Source organism: Oculina patagonica, chromosome 13 (genome assembly GCF_052425735.1).
Source record: "Oculina patagonica isolate OP01 chromosome 13, crgOcupat, whole genome shotgun sequence".
In the NCBI taxonomy this organism is placed as follows: Eukaryota; Metazoa; Cnidaria; class Anthozoa; order Scleractinia; family Oculinidae; genus Oculina; species Oculina patagonica.
This window is the reverse complement of record NC_135770.1, coordinates 15073919-15091419: the sequence shown is the minus strand read 5'-3', so window position 1 is coordinate 15091419 and position 17501 is coordinate 15073919. Positions and strand designations below refer to the sequence as shown.

At 37.2% G+C, this 17501-nt stretch overlaps 2 protein-coding genes across 5 annotated transcripts; one reads left to right on the top strand and one right to left on the bottom strand.

Annotated features, from left to right (window-relative positions):
- Positions 1–643: 643 nt before the first annotated feature.
- LOC144635524 (deubiquitinase DESI2-like) lies at positions 644–12658 on the bottom strand. Of its 3 annotated transcripts, none has more exons than XM_078494622.1 (7): positions 12527–12658; positions 12275–12347; positions 10682–10775; positions 10189–10296; positions 8462–8495; positions 7384–7540; positions 644–1628 (listed from the first exon to the last, which is right to left on the bottom strand). In XM_078494622.1, exons 1-7 carry the CDS (start codon positions 12563–12565, stop codon positions 1573–1575), a joined length of 561 nt encoding a protein of 186 aa, XP_078350748.1. In that variant the 5' UTR covers positions 12566–12658; the 3' UTR covers positions 644–1572. The 3 variants fall into 3 exon arrangements, with proteins under 3 accessions (XP_078350748.1, XP_078350750.1, XP_078350749.1); XM_078494624.1 differs by having other exon boundaries at positions 7384–7462; XM_078494623.1 differs by lacking the exon at positions 7384–7540.
- Positions 12659–12694: 36 nt separating this feature from the next.
- On the top strand, positions 12695–15932 carry LOC144635367 (cytochrome c oxidase assembly protein COX20, mitochondrial-like). Of its 2 annotated transcripts, none has more exons than XM_078494474.1 (4): positions 12695–12745; positions 12843–12949; positions 13242–13305; positions 14957–15932. In XM_078494474.1, exons 1-4 carry the CDS (start codon positions 12723–12725, stop codon positions 15066–15068), a joined length of 306 nt encoding a protein of 101 aa, XP_078350600.1. In that variant the 5' UTR covers positions 12695–12722; the 3' UTR covers positions 15069–15932. The 2 variants fall into 2 exon arrangements, with proteins under 2 accessions (XP_078350600.1, XP_078350599.1); XM_078494473.1 differs by having other exon boundaries at positions 12838–12949.
- Positions 15933–17501: the final 1569 nt, after the last annotated feature.

Genomic DNA, 17501 nt, shown 5'->3' with positions numbered 1-17501 from the left:
GGGAAAACAAATCTGTGCTAAGCAAAGATCACACTAATGAAGTTACCTGTACAAGTTTATGGACAATTTTTTTACTCAATGGTCATCTTCAGTGTTCATTGTGCCTTATGATTGTCTAATTAATGTCAATCAAAAATGTGTCATAATTATAGTTAATTCTTACATGATTACATTAAACTATAGAGTTACAAGGTCTTTATCTTGTAAGTGTTTCTTAAAAGCCAATAAATGCCAATTGATCAAGGTTCAAATGTTAAGGTTTCACTTTTCATTAGAAACGTCTTTTACCATTAATGATTTGAAAAAAAAAATTAATGATTTGCACAGTATGAGATCATATCTTTGATGTCAAAACTGAGAAAAAAATTCAAAAGCCTATATGCTTCTTTTATTGTTGTTAAATAACCAGTCAATAAATAATTATACATGTACTTGCACATATTGGTGTTAATGGTCTTTAAGTAAAGTGCAGTTACCACTGTGCCGGGTATGTATATAGTCTCAGTCCTGAGATCTTAATTTTAATTTAGTTAATATATTACTAATGTTTAATTAATTAAAAAGGGGAATTGGGGGCTACTGGAAAACAGCAATAAAAATCACTTGTAACCCCCCCCCCCCAAAAAAAAAAAAAAAAAAAAAAAAAAAAACACTACGAAAGATCAGATATGTGTGGCTCATACTACAATACTGCCAAAACCAAAACACAGCAAAATGGATTTACCAAACGAATGCAATAATAACCAAATGTTAGGCTGCGTCACAGACATAGTTTAATGGCCCAGGCTACCAAATGCAAAAACTGCATTTTTATTTAGTACAATACCATCTCAAATAATCCTACAAACTGAAAATTAATATGGACACCAAACATCAAAGCGAAACCAGAAATTTTTAGTACAAGAAACAAAAAGAAATCCGTAAGGCCATCCCAATAAAATGTTTCGTTTCCCATCGCCCCGTCTCTTGTGATGGTGAGTCGGTCGGTCAGGAAAAAAATAAAAAAAAAAGGAACACTTGAAGGGTTCTGGGTTCCAGAAAAGGCCGGGCTGCTAAGAAAGAAAGCTCGATTACAAAGTCAACTCGAAAACGTGGTCTTTTTGTTCGTTATTCCTTAACAGTCTTTAAATAACATAGTATCGATGTTTATTAAAGACAAAGGCATCACATCATACCAAATTATTGTTGTTAATAAAACAAGATTGTGTGCTTGTAAAATGAAGTACTTGCTTCTTTGACTAGTGAATCTGGATTTTTTTTTTTTACTTTTCGAAAAAAATGGGTCAGTCGGGCGATTGGAAACGAAACATTTTATTGGGATGGCCTAATTATAATAACCCAATAGCACCCCCCCCCCCCCCTGCGCAATAAACATTAACATAACATAATTTAATGATTCTGTGATTGATATAAACTGGGGATCTTTTTCTGCTCAATAGGAAACTTTGAACCAGTCATCTTCTGCCATCAGGCATTAGACATAATTTCTGCTTTAAGCTACCACAACCATGTTCCTTAACTGCAATTGTATTGTTGCAAAAATTTATGTTGCTGAATAAATTGGAATACTTGTCATCTGTGTTTGGTCTTAGCATTTGGTCGATCATCTTCATCCGACCCAGAGAAGTCTAAAGGAAAATAATACAGTTGTGATTAATTCAAAAATATGCAAGTAAAGCAGAATGTATTAGTTGTTCACAAGCCAATTAACCAAAGTTTTAATTGTGACCACTTACTCTTAAATACTGTATTTATTCGATTAAATGCCCAACCTCGAATAAGCGCCCACCTCGAATAAGCACCCACCTCGAATAAGCGCCCACCTCGAATAAGCACCCATCCTGAAGGTAGACTTTTCCCACGACCGAGTTTACTTAGTATTTTACAGAAACTCTCAATGAACAGTTAAAACTCTGATTTGGTTCATCTTCACGTTTAGCGTTTGTTTGTTGTTTTGTTACAAAAATGAACTTACTATTTGCTGAAAATCGTAAAAATTTAATAAGCACCCAGCCTTGAATAAGCACCCACTCTCAAGGTCCAAAAATTTAATAAGTGCCCAGGGCGCTTAATCGAATAAATACAGTACATGTAAAAAAAATTACAGTTGAGATCAGCCTGAATAAAAAATGACTTCAAATTAATGAAGGCAGTCTTTTGAATTTACCAAAAAAAAATTTATTTCTAATAATTGGTGAGGTGAAAGTAGAAAATTTTCACTTTTTAATGGATGAAAGTGATCAAATACTATCACCAAACCATTATGAAACCGCCATTTACTGCAAAGATATAATTTATCTTTAACATGGGTAACCATAGAAAGAGGGTCCTGAAGGGGTAAAATGGGAGCTGGGATTTGCCTCTTTTTGGGCTGGGAAAATGGGATTCTTGCACTGGGACTGGGATTTTACCACTGGGAATGGGACAAACACTTTGGAAAATGGGAATGGGATTTCTCTTCTTTGAAAGACTTGCAAGTCTCTGACTCTATTATTTCACATAAATACTCGAACTATCCCACTTTGATGACACAAAAAAGTTTTTTTCAGGCTTTACGCTGCGGTTGCTGTCACTCGTGTTAGCCGCTCGCTGTTCTCAGGCTAATTATTATGTCCGTGATCAGCGGTTTGTTTAAATAGAGATTAATGCATGGTTGTGTGCAGATATACATGTAAAATATATCTTCAAGTGTTCAACTTAAAGGCTTACGAGTGAGCGCAGAGACGAGTCAGTGAGATATCAATTTAAACACAAGAAGATAAATTTCATATCTCCAAGCAACCATGTATTATTTTGTTTATTCTAAAAATGTACTAATAACGAGGTTTTTGACGATTTTTTGATGATTTCCGACTATTTCCCGAAGATTTCCGAAGATTTTCAAACTGTTGTCCGAATATCATACAAATGTTTCCGAACATTTTCCGAACTTTTCCCAATATTTCCGAAGATTACCGAAGATAACCGAAGATTTCCGAGAAAGGTCCGAGGATGTTTCAAATTAATATCAATAAACTTTGGCTCATTCACCTTTGAAACATGGCAAACTTGTCAGCATGCGATTGCTTATATCGTAATTCAAGTGATGCTCTGAGTGATCTTTATGAAGTTGATGAAAGTCTTAGTGGTGTGGACAGAAGAATTCTGTCTTGATTTTGATTTCGAATCTACAGAGATGATTAGTGATGCAGAATCTGTAATACTCGATGAGGAAACTTCATAAGATACTGGTGCCATTAAAATGACTGAAATAAATTACAAAGATTACAATATACTTCCTATACTGGTTGAGCAAATTATTAGTCATTATATGCACAGGTTTTTAACCTGTACTTATGGAAATGGATTTCTTGTTTATGAACTGGGATTTCGACCAAAATTAGCCTGGGAACTGGGATTTGAAGCCTGGGAACTGGGATTTGGACCAAAATTGGGCTGGGAACTGGGATTTGAAGCCTGGGAACTGGGATTTAAGACCCCCCTTCAGGACCCTCTAGAAAGCCTTGCTGCTGTTTGCAAGCATTTTTGCCTTATGTCATGTGTCTGTGAGGATGTGTGACGAGTAACTACATCCCTATGCAAGGATTGTTTAAGATTTCATTAGGAAGAGCTTCAGATTCTGATAGGTTAATTAATGTACATGTAAATATTTTGGCAACAAACGAAAAAAGACATAAATGGTGGTTTAGGCTATTGGTAAATATTCAGTGTAACTTTAAGTAAAATATTTACAGACGTGCATATAATTTATCTACAATGTACTAACAGTGACATTCAAGTCTTTGTAACAACATTCTAGCTTGTGTGAAAAGCCATTTAAGAAACCCTTTTGTTGTTGATGTTACATTGCAAGTTACACAAGGGTCTTAAATATTGGAAATCTAAAAAATAAATGCAATCATAACCAAACTCAGAGACTCAAAGGACAGTGCAGAATGCAATGGAGTCGACAATTAAAAGTATTGTTTTATGTTCGTGTTTATTTGCGTTATTTTACTTGCAATAAGATGTTGAAAAACTACTTGTATTCCTTCCCGAGTTTTTGTTACGCTAATCTTTGCAAACGTAACACGATACTTCTGTTCGTTTGTAACAAGATACTTTTGTTGTTTTCCTTGAAAATGCCGTAAGGTGACCCTTTGTTCATTTGTCTCTTTTTTTGTTTCACGGCGACATCAATGGCATTTTTCTTCCTTTCAATAATAAAGCCAATTATTTCACTTTAATTTAATTAAGTTGCGGTTTAAACTGCACGAAAGACGTTTCTCAAAAAGTAAAGAGCAAATCTAGTCAAAAAACATCTCTTTCGAAAGGTTTTTAAAACGCAGTACAGCTAGGATATCTGTTTCCTGGTTATGAGGAGTTTCACGCCGAAAATCCCGGTGCAAGTTTTTGCATTCCTAATTACGAAAGTGCTATGAAAGTCTAAAAATCTAATTTAATTAATTTGCGTTTTTCACTTGGCGCCACGAAGTCTGCAGGAATCCTACCACAAACACGCAATACAAGTGATGTTCATGAGAGTTCCAGCAAAATACGTAGACTAAACTGCGCATGCGTTTGGCGTAAAGAACGTTGCCCTAGAACGTCGAGTAGTACCACAAGGAGAGCAAAGGGTTTTCTGAAACAAATATATACGTTTGAGATCTTCATATGAAAGTAACGTAGATGTGCTCCAGGCTTTACCTAGGGGTACGGTCAGGTGCTCCTGACCCCCACCCCCTCCACAAGAAATAATTAATTAATTGATATTAATTAATTAATTGGTGATTAAAAGTTTACACATTAGCGCGTTAGGGGTTTAGGGGTTTAGCAGATGACAGCCCACCAAACCATCACAAAAGTGCATTCTGCACTAAAAACCTAACAATTTCAATGAGCGAATTAAGAAAATGTGCATAATTTTCCAAGAATTAGTAAAGAGGTATAAATCACCAAAAAATTTAAATGTCATGTAGCAATAAATCCAATGACCTATCTTACTTAAAGAGGGGACATTGGGCCCTATTAGAAACCGCAAAACCTAACAAAAAATTGAATACCATTAAGCTTAATCATACTACTCATACTTGCATTTTGATCAGGAAACCAAATGGGAAAAACCGAAAACCACATCGAATACCAAAAACCAAATACCAAAAAAAGGAAAACCCACAAACCGAAGGCACCCCCTTGTAAAAATTTTACCGCGATCGCGCCGCGAATCGCGGCGCGTTTTTGGCCGCTGCGATTGGCGATCGCGCCGCGATTGAGCTTGGATCGCGCCGCGATTCGTGCCGCGATTCGCGCCGCGTTTTTGGCCGCCGCGATTCTCGCATCGCGGCGCGATGGGTCGGGAATCGCGCCGCGATTTGGCTTAAATCGCGCCGCGATCGCGCCTAAATCTATAAATTTAAAAACAATTATCTTGGCATTTTGCATACCGACAAAACAAACACACAGACTGTATCGAAACAACATCATTTATTTACGGAAACTTACAGAAAAAGACGGCCAGTTTCGCTGCCGAGCACAATTAAATTTCGCAAAGCCGCGAACTATCTCTTGCATCTGCGAAGAAGCCGAACCGTCGAAGATGCGCTTTCTTTTCCCCAAAGCTTTTTTAAATAATACAACATTTAAGTCCCAAGCATCAACAGGTACAACTTTGCATTGAATGGTCCTTACCGTCAAAATGTTTTCCTCTTTCCACTGTTCGAGTTTTGCATTTTTTTTATATTCACAGTTTAGCTGTAGTTCAGTCAACAAAGTCCATGACGAAGCGACGAAGCGACGAAGCTGTCGCTCGAATTAACAAAACAAATTCTAGCAGTTTTCACAGAGACGCTTTTCCCTCAAGTTAGGTCGCTTCTAAACTCTTGTTATTCAGAAGCAGCTAAAAAAGAACACATTTTTCCAGTCCTGATTGTGAAGAGAAAACATACCAACTTTCTCGAAATAAAATTTCTTTTCTGCTTGCGATGGCGTAGCGATTGCGTGTACTATGCACTACGTGACCTAACTCAGCCAATCGTAACGCTCAGTTCACGACACCTTGCGGCAAAAGGCGGGAAAGGACTTCGATGTGTGTGGTCTACGATCGTGGTCTACGGGAAGGTAAATATAAAGCTCTAAAAAAAGCTCATTCTGACAGCCTCTTCGGAGCCACAATTTAATTAAATGCCATATAGAGGATTTTTCAATGCAAAAAACGCAATTGCAGCGAATTCCTGATTGTATTTGCATTTGAAGAAAATGGCCGACAGAAATTTGTCATTGGATTGCTCAAAGGTATTAAGGTTCCTCAAAGATAAGAAAAGAAAGAAACAAAGTGTTTGAAAAGATTAAAAAACGGACTGTTAAGAAATAAAAATTCTTATCTTTTAATTTATCTTTACTCATTATCACGCGCCACTTTGTCGCGCCAGTTCGTCTAGACTAAAACTAAATAAAACTTTTCTCGTGGGAATCACGTCCTCACAGCTCACCGTCACGTAATAAAATGTTTTTCGACATTTTAAATCAAACTAGTTTTATAACTACTTTGATTAGTACTTAAAGTTTATTTCATCAATACAAGTCATGATTTGCGTTACGACCACAGCATGATTTGTGAGAGTTTCAAAGCATATTGACTTTCTCCCGGTGATCGAGAAGTGAGTTCTCGCCGGGAACACTTCCCGAGATTTATTCCAGCCCCCCAAATCGCGGTGCGGTGGTAATCAATCGCGCCGCGATCGCACTCATCACGCCGCGATCGCGGCAATCGTGGCGCAATCGCGACATTCGCGGCGCGATCGCAACTATCGCGGCGCGTTCGCGTTCATTTACAATCGCGTCACGCACGATCGCGTCGCGATGACAACAAATCGCGGCGCGATCGCGTCAGTCGCGGCGCGATCGCGACATTCGCGGCGCGATCGCGGTAAAATTTTTACAAGGGCCAGAAAGTGAAAAACTGTAGTTTTTCAGGGCAAAACCGAAAAAACCGATCTTGTTTTCAAAGCATGTGCTTTCACTTGCATAAATTAGTTTTCCAAATATGGAAAGTAGTGCCCAGTTTTTCCCAAAACAGAAGAGGTCGTTTCCAGGTGTTTTGTTTGGCCGCTAAAGGGGCCACTGGGGTTACACGCACTTTTAATTTTGGCCGCTAAACGGGCCGGTGGTGAAAGGGTTAAAAATGGCTAAAACTGCAAAACCAAAAATCCCAACACAACTCTCCTTAAATTGAACCTTAGGATTTAACATTTCCACAAGCAAACCATCACCAAGGAAAAAAAGAATTTCCACTTCAAAATCCCTACACATTTACAAGCCCTTCAACTACACTTTCTAGCTCTTTACTTGTATCCTGTGATATATGAAATTAATTTTAAAAAAAGATAGCAAGTTACATCTCGTTACCTTTAAATGGATGTGATACATAACCAGGGCTTCCAACTGGAGAACATGGCTCTGGACTGATCCACTCTCTAGGAAGACACTTTAGGAGGAATGGGAAATATGAACTAACAGATGCTAACCTATTTACCCAACCAGGAATTGACTTGTTACACAGAGCCTAGAAGATAATAATAAATTATTACAAGTGTTAGTAACTAAAGAAGCAAAATTTGCTTAAAGGAACAGACCCTCTTCATCATAAGCAGCTTGTCTTGCAACTGCCTAGTGTAAGTACGCAACCTGAAATGAACATATAATTTTCTCACAATGTCCTCATTGCAGCAAGTGTGTCAAGAAGTGTAACCAAGTTCTTCTTTTCCCACAACTATGACAATGCTGTATAATAATTTTTCATGAGTAATACCCCTTTCTTGGGTAATACCCCTGGTGACAACTTTTGCAAGATCTTCATGATCTTTAAAGATCTGCAAAGGTCCTGTAAAGACAAGGATCTTTTAACAATCCTAAAGGATTTTAAGAAGATTTAATTAAATTATCATAAAGATCTCATGAGGTTCCTGAAAAAAAAATCATTTCAAAGATCCTTTTAAGGGCCCATTGACATATATTTTTGAACCCATTGCTAGGGACATTCATGGTCACCTATATAGTTTTAGCAATTTTCATTGTTTACCTATGGTTGAATCTTTTACTCAGTCCAGAACATAAAATATGACATCATTAGGCCATGCCCATGATCACGTCACCAATAAAGAAAAAGTCTAAAATTTTTGATGTTTTGCATTTTAACAGAAATTCATGGTGTCATAAACTTTGTTCATTTTTGTACTTTGGTAAGTATGGGTTTCATTTCATTGTGAGCTAGTAAGGGAACTCGAGAGGTGTCACCAACAAAACCTCGTTACCATTTGGCAGAGCTGTGCTCTAGCAGAGCCAGGGTGCCACAGGCGACCAACTTTTGTCTTTGGGCGACTTGTATAATTTTGCTATCATAAAAGCTTGTTAGGGCTGGGCACCCAAGATTTTTTACATATAAAAACAATTTTAAATACCGGTACTAAAATTTTAATAAATTTACCTGACAAAATTCTGAAGTGAAGTGATTACAATTCCTAGAAAAAAAATAACATGTCAAAGCATTAAGTCTTAATTTAATTGACATCTACTACAGCTACTAAATGTACAAGCAGGTTTCTTGTAGATCCTTTGTTTAAAGTTAGTAAAGAGTGCAAACAATATTCATGTTCTCTATAGTAATAGTAATAGTATCTTTATTTAAACACGGTAAAATACATCAGGCCTCATATTTATATTTATTACTTACATGTATACAATTATCTACTATACATTAGTAGAAACTCAGCTGTGTTCTATTGGAAATCCGCGAATCTGATTGGTTCTCCCACTGTTTTCTATTCGGCGATAGAAAACAGTCGCGCACGCAAGTAGCTTTTTAAGTGGTAAATTTTCTTATTTTTTGTCTTCAAAGTGCACAATATTGTAGGTTTTGGACTACAATCCTTTAGAGTTTCTACTAAAACAATTAGACTACTCGCCCAAGCTTCCCCTTTTTAATTCTAATGTTAAATCGGTTCTCCTCTATGGGTCAGAGACGTGGAGACGCACAAACAAGGCACTACAGAAGATCCAAACATTCATAAACAGTTGCCTGAGACGTATCTTTAACAGTTGGTGGCCTGAGAAAATTTGCAATGAGGAGCTGTGGCAGCGAGGAGATCAAGAACCAATTGGCAGGCAGATTCAAAAGAGAAAATGGGGCTGGATTGGCCATACCCTGCGGAAAGAACCCAGCAACATCACTCGCCAGTCTTTGACTTGGAACCCCCAGGGGACGAGAAGGAGAGGTCGCCCCAAAAACAGCTGGCGTCGCGACACGGAAGCAGAGCTTAAGTTAATGGCTTTCGCTTGGCAAGATGTTGTGCGGAAAGCCCAAGGTCGAGCTTACTGGCGAGCTGTTGTCAATGGCCTACCGGTATGCTCCACCTGGAGCGATGGGCCTAAGTAAGTAAGTAATGTGTGTTGTCCAGAAAAAATCATATAGGCCAACAATAAAATAATTTGGCATCCAACACTACAATCAATATTTTATGTCTAGCCTAAATCTGTCAACATTTTCAGTGAACTTTGTACATCATTCTTTCTGGCTTTGCACATAATAACCTGTACATACGTACAAATCCCATGGGCCAGAATTAAGATATTAGCCACCCTTGGAAAAACGTAAATTATTCGAAAATTAAAAAAAAAAATCACAGACACAGTATTGCAATAAGCTTGCCAGATTTCAGCCAAATCAGTTCAGGGACTGCTGAATTCAAGTTAAAAATTAACACCCAACTTGTCGAAATTTTCTTTCAGATAAAAAAAAGGAAAATATATTTTTGGCGCCGTCTTACTCATAATGGGATTCTAACACCTAAGCATCAACATGTTGATGCTTACCATAAAGGGATTGTCTTGCTCTTACAATAGATGTTCGACAGGTAACATGCAGGGGGCAAAAAATTTATGCGGGAAGACAAGTGGTGAGATACTCTTATCTCCCAACTGGACACAAATTGCAATTGCAATCGGGTTTATTGGTGGTGGTCCCTGCCAGAATCTCACTTAGCCTCCTTGAAAAAGCAAAATTTAATCCCATTCCAAAAAAAACCCAAATTACAAAGAACAAATTAACTCAGAAAAATCCTTTGCACATTCCTGCCACTTTTTAAATAGAGCACCTCCACATCCTGGGCAATCAACTGTTAGTAATCAAGAAAATAAGTTAAGAGTTATTCATACTTGTCTATTAAATGATAACAGCGTCCTTGGTAGTTTTTTCCCATTCTTTTCAAAAGATCCTCCACTTCACCAGGCAAAAGTTTTGTTGTTCCAATTGTTATAGTTTCCCTTTAATAAAAGAGTATATAAAATTATGAATAAATGTGTGAATTCAATGACAATTATATCAATACTCGCTTCACGGAAGGTCATTGGAAATTCCAACCTTGGGAGAAGGGGCTTTCAAAACACAAAAGATTTTAAACAAATGTATGAAGCTTAACTGGAATTTCCAAAGGGATTGGAGGACTCAAACCAAGTAGCCTTTCCAGGAAGAGATAATTATATGGATACTTTCTGGAACCACAGGATAAAGAAAGTGAGTGAGTGGCAAGCACAATGGTGACACAGAGTGAGTTAATGTAGTAAATAAGGGAACAAGTAAGAGAGTAACAAAATAACATGGTAATTTCCAGCAATTGACTGATAAACACAGTGTACCTCATTTACTTACCTGAATTTAAAATCATCTCCTAATACTTCCACAGATTTTGGACTCATTTCAAATATTCCTGACCAGTTATTTGGATGACCACCAAATGCATACTCTTGGGGATAGAAATTATAAAACATTGTTATTGACATGTCAATGCAAGTAAGTATTAGATAAAAGATCACACAACTATTGAAATTTCAGTTTGTTTGTATATATTTAATAATTTTAGCAGAGCACCCTCGTAGCCTGAAGGGTTGCAGAGAAGAGCCCCATAACCATAGTGTATGCATAGAGATAAGTCCGGCCTGACCAATTAATTAAAGTCAATGTTTGGAAATCAATCGATCAGTCGATATCAATCAACAAGACAGTGTTAGTGGATATAATAAGATTTACACAAAATCGAACCAAAAAAAATTGATAAAAATTGATAAAGATCGATCGTGATAAAAGTCACAAAATTTTCCATCATCTATAACATGACTATACATTCTTATGATAATGAGTTGAAAATGGCAGTCAAATACCGTAAAGGCTCGTGTATAAGCCGCACTCGTAGATATGCCCCACCCCCAACATTGAAAATGTTTTTAGTGCTTTTTCTGACCCCAGCCTAGGCAATTTACACCCCTCAAAAGCAATTGTCTCGTAGATAAGCCTCACCCATGATTTTGAGCCCAAAACTTCAGCAAAAAAGTGCGGCTTATACACGAGTTTTTACGGTATGTGATCAGTGACATTTGTTGCTCTAATCAATGGGCAACTAGACTACGAGCAGTCCCTATTTTTTTGGCAGTCCGTCGAGCGTGAAGTGAATTTTTTTTTGCAAAGTCCGTTGAGGGTGAAGCAAAAAAATAAATTACTGCGCAGAAAAGGGGGCACGGGCGAGGCAAGGAGTGAATTTTTTTCGCTTCTCGCCTCGCCCCGTTACTTTCCCCTGCGTGTTCATTTATTTTTTGCTTCAAGCTTAAGGGACTCTTTGAGAAAAAAATTGGACTTCAAGCTTGACGCACTCTGCGAAAAAATAGGCACTGCTCGTAGTCTAATGGACAACCGTGGCGAGTTGCAAGAACCGAAATTCGAGTTATCACTGTAAATTTTATCCAAATTTTGATCAAGGGAAACAAAATTTAATTGAGTTAGCGGGGTTTTCAAATTATCCGAGTGTGAGTTAACTGAGTAAAAATGACTAAAAAAAGCGGGGTCAAATCCAAGGGAAATGGGTTTTAATTCGAGTTTGCGGGGGTGTTTGAGTTATCCGAGTTCAAGTTACGGGGGTTCTACTGCATAAGCGTTTTCTATTTCATACAAAAACTAGGTTTTATAGCAATCATGTGAAAATACCAGCTGGTTACAACTTGTGAAACGATAACACAGGAAATAAAAAATATAAATGCGTCAACATAGGAAATAATTTGCCAGTGGTGGCTTGATACAAAAAGACACCAAGTTATTGAAATGGAAATTTTCTATTTAATAATTACCACAAAAGAAAAAAATACAAGTTGAAATAATAACCAAACAATAAATTATCTTACCAGTACTGCGTTTTAAATGCCAAGCCCTGCGATTGTTAATTAATGTTGTCAAACTTTTTAAGCTTAAGCTTACCTTTTCCGTGCACAACTACTCCTGAATGGAAGACTCCAAGACCAACGGGAAATGTATATTGATTTATCCAGTACTATAAAAGAGATATAAATATAATAAGTCTAAGCTTTTCTGTCAGACTATTAAAACTAGTTTTAATAGTCTAAGTCATAATGAGGTCCATTAAGACTCTCTCATTCTTTTTTGTTTTTCACTCATGGATTTACCACTATTAACGGGTTGCCCTTCTGACAATAAAGTACCTTCACTTACCATATCATAGACATTTAATACAACTGGGTAACCGGACATTTTTAACTAAGTTCAACGGCTGGCTTTTACAGCTTTTAAAGAAACTGTTTCAGTCGTACTGAAAACATCTTGCTGTCAAATATCGCCATATTGTTTATGACAACGACTGCTGACCAAGAAATTGCATTTGGCCAATTCAAAATCAAGATGGCGGGCGATGTATCAAGTGATAAGAAAAAGGTTGGCTTTCGGTTGGCTTACTTTTAATTTGAACAGAATAGGTGACCTTTTATGCTATGGCTGTTAACATTGTTTTATTCTCCCATGCTCAGTACAGCTGGAATGTTAAAAAGTTTATCGAGAGAACACCTTGTGCCCGTGAATCTCTCTTATATGGGATGACTGGCGGTATGATCGTTGGTGCTGGATACTTTATAAAATCAAGTAAGTGCACCAAAATTTTTGTGGTGGAGTTTATGTAAGCCATTTACAGTGTATGCAACCAATGACACCACCAAGAGGAACACTGACAATCAAGGTCTTAGGGGTGGGAGTGGGGGGCTGGGGGGCTGGGTAAGGATCATAGAGACCTCTATAGACTGCAGTATTAAACTTCAGTAAGCTTATAATACATTAATTATTTCAGTATTCCTGCATTTGTACATGGTATAGGTTAGTGGAATTTGCAGTAAAATAAGACATTGGATGCAATTTTTTACCATTTTGTTTTTGGCAGTGCACATTTTAAGATCATGTCGATATGCAGTTGGTACATTTGCATTGATCTCCATTGCCAGCTGGTAAGTACACATAAAAGGGGAGGGGACTGGGGAAAGCGAGATTGATGGGCTTGTGGCAACTGCCCAGTCATTCATGTTCTTGATGATCAGCTGATAAAGTAGGATTAAAGCATGCCCAGAGTAAAGGAGCACAGTGACACTCAACACCCACCCCCCAGCACATCCCCACATATTGTTGGGACAAGGTGATTTAGGCACTTTGAGGTATTCAAATGTCACATAACTTTTACACATATCAACCTAGTAAAATGGCCCAGCTCACAACAAGTCTCTCGTAGCTCAGTTGGTTAGAGCGCCCAACCGGTATCTGGGAGGTCATGGGTTCGATTCCCGTCGGGGACTCAGAATTTTTCTTTGTCCCATGCTCGTGTCATGTAGAACATCTTATCTTTATTGTCACATAACTTGTCGCTCAAATGGACCTACAGGGCGAGTCGAGAAAAGACAGACTACGGCCTCTTTTGGAATTTTTGAGGATATTCGTCAGCTCTCCATTGCTCCAGCAACAGAGTTGCTGATTGGTCAGTTCATACCAAATTACATAACTTTCATGGGAAGCGAAGGTTGCGTAATAGCATAGCATAAAAGCTAACCTGCCCACAGGTTTTGGAAAAACTGCAATCTTCCAGTTGTGAAAATACATAAAGAGGATTTCACGTCTGTCTTAATCATGTGGTCATCGACAAGTAGTAACAAGCATCGTCGTATGAAACAAAACAAGGATATTTTCAAAGCGCAGAGCTTACGAATGCTTTCGCCAACAACTGCCGTTCCGTGTGTGCATGCTGCTTATTGATCATTGCAAATAACGGCTTTTTCGTAAACCAAAAGATAAATTTCATGATTAAGATTGTACAGCTTTACCACGAAATTAATGAGAATACCTCTTGAAAGTGGTGCGTGGTTATATTGAAGGAATTCAGGTGCTCTTTGGAAAGGATTTTGAAAACAAAAAATTTGTTGACGCAAACACATACACTCCGTTACGCCATTCGCGCGCAACCTACGAATATAATTTCTCTATAAATGTAATAAGTAAAACTTAATTGTAAAACAAATAAAACAGCCTTGAACGTGAAAGTAACCCTGAAGCGAAGATCTTGGACCGCAGTCCAGTATGTGCAAAGTTGAATTAAAGAAGTGGAACGCTGTCAGCCATTCTGTTTTGTGAAAGTGAATTTATAGCCGCAACCGACTTCAGACTCCAGTGAATGCTGGAAGCACATGTCGAAATCTCCATGGCCCACAGAGAATCTATAAAGTTTGCATTACCAAGGTTACTACCGCAATAACCAAGTTGATTGACAGGAAGCCTGTGTCCTCAAAAAGGTATACAAGAGTCCGCAGTCTGTTTTTCCTCGATTGCGCGACCCGATCGTGCACGCACTCTTGTCTCGCCCAGTCCTTCTTCGCGCGTCTTAAACCCTCCCTAGCCTCTCAGTTCATCCCTTGCTAATTTTCAAGAGAAAAACAGACTGCAAGCAGTCTATGTTTAGATTGAAGTCATAGAGACAAAATACCCTCTATTGATGTTAACGTTAAACTTGCTAGTTTCACCAGGTTCTTATATGTGGGATTTATTTTAGTAATACATGTAAATACAAATGTTGTCTAGCAAAATTTTAACACCTTTTCAAACAATCCATGACAGGGAAACATGCAGATACCTAAGATACAAAGAGCAAGAAGCTATAAAAGAAACTATTGACATAATTAATAAACAAAGACAGCAAATGAAAGAAGAGGAAGGCAATGATGACTAAACATGGAAAGAAATAACATTACTGCACCTGTGGAACTTTTTATTTATCTGCTTGATCTTTTCAAGTTGAAAGAAAAAAACAATTCCATAATAATACCGTTAATATTAAATGTAAAAACCTACTAATGGTTAATTACCTTATTCCTTCTGGTTTTTGCGAGTACTTATTTTCACACTTTTAAAATACCGGTAATTGTAAAATTTTATATGTGCAAAATTACCGGTAAGCACAAAAATATTAATACCATATTATATATCAAAAGAATACAAAATTTAAATGTTTGGAACTGCATTTTTCTATCCTTGAAAATATCATTCTGTCTTGTTTTTGACTAGCCCCTTTTCTCTGATTACTGTTTTTTTTTTAGCTTGTAAATTGGCTAAAGCCTCTAGTACAATCACCAAAGTTTCCATTTGCAGGCTTCTTGTAACTTCTTTGAACCAGACCTTTGTATATTTCCAGTTGTTTGAGCCATAAAACACTGATCGCACAATTAAAGCCAGTTACACAGTACGATTTGTCAGCCTCAGGCTGGCTCAGATTTAATAAGAAAATGAGTCGGCCCAATTTCTTAAAAAATCTGTTGCTGTGTCACAGATTTTAGAAATCGGGCCGATTCTCATCATTTCAATTTGAATAGGCCAAGAAAAGCCGGCCGACAAATCGTAATACTGACCTTAATACACTTTCGGCATAATTTTTCTTGCAATCACAAAAATTAATACTCGCAAATTCAGCTCCAGAATTATTGCAAAATTAAGTACTCGTAAAAATAAGTAAGAATAGGGCAAGCCTCTGTTACACTGTAGTGTTTTGTGCTTCCTCAAGAGACAAGTTTCTTTAATGTTTTTTGCAAAATACAAATATTACAGTGTGCTAGTGATTGAAACAAAAGAATAACAGGTTTTTTAAATTTAAAAACACCTAATTTACATTTACTTTCTACACACTAATTTAGCGATTTATAAATCGCATTTGTAAATTAGTGTGTAGAAAGTAAATGCAAATTAGGTTTTTCCGAGTTAAGGTGGCCCGCGGGTATTTTTGAGGCTGACAGTTCCCTTTTTTAAGCGCGTTTTAAGACGATAAAAGGGAAGCGATTGCTTAGATTTTTTAAAATCTAAAAGAAAAATCCTTAAATTATATAAAATGATAAATTTTATAGCAATCGAACGCGATTTGTTTAAGTTGATCTTCTGCCACTTGAAAATAACACAGCCTGAAATAGTTACTACTAAAATGACAATTACCGTTCCTACACATGTATTTCCTGACGGCAGAAGGTCGTTCGGAATTTGGAAGTAACACCTCTCTTCGAACAACAACAGAATAACTTCATTCGAAATGCGAGGTTTACAAAGCGATTAGAACTTGGGAAGCAAATGTACCTGACTTAGCGACCGGAATTCTCCAAACCGTGTGAAGGAAATACGCTGAAACTCGGCACAAACTTTTGCAGTATCCTGTTCTAGCTGCAGCTTTAAAAAAATGCAAAACAACTCGACAAATTTTTCGCAGTTTGAAATAACGTCATTTGTTTGATGTTATTGACTGCTAACATTAATTTTGATGTATATACACGATCTTTATAACTTTTACACACAAGATTAAGGTGACGTCAGCCTTAAAACTGGCTGCATGGTACTGGGTTATTATAAGTGTCACATTTATGCGACGGTCAAGACAGACGCATAACACAACAGTTTTTAAAGAAAAATAAAGATGTCGCTCGTTCAGGAAATCTACGGAGTGGATTATTCTGTAAGTTGTTATGAGTAAACTTCGACTGTTTGGGGTAATTTCGAAAACATTTACCGTGGCATTTTAAAAATTATCGCATTTTATTAAAAACGAAGGCTTCCGGAAATCACCCATAACTTAAACAAATCGCGTTTGATCGCCATAAAATTTATCATTTTATATAATTTAAGCTTTATTCTTTCAGATTCTCAAAAATCTAAGCAATCGCTTCACGTTTTCCTGTTTTAAAACGCGCTTAAAAAAGGGAACTGTCAGCCTCATTAATAGCCGCGGGTCACCTTAAAAAGATGTTTAGTAATACTTTTTTGGCTTCAACCAACAAAATCTCTCAGAAAAGAAAAAAAAGAAAAACTTAATAACAGAAAACTAAATAAAACAGTCACTGACAACAAGAAAACGCGTCCTACATATACCACCATGCATACACCCACCCCTGTAACCAAGGTAAAATTCACTACTATAACAACAATATAAAAATTCAATAAAACTAAAAAATCCTCATGTCTCAGTTTGACTGTCTGCGCAGGTAACGCCTCGAAGCTGATATTTTTAAGGATGTTCTTGCCTCTCACTATAAAACAAACGACTTAAAATTACTAGTTTAAACGTTGTGAAAGGGCTTTCCAAATAATGGATCCCCTGTGAGAGATAGAGTGCTTCATAATCCCTTTT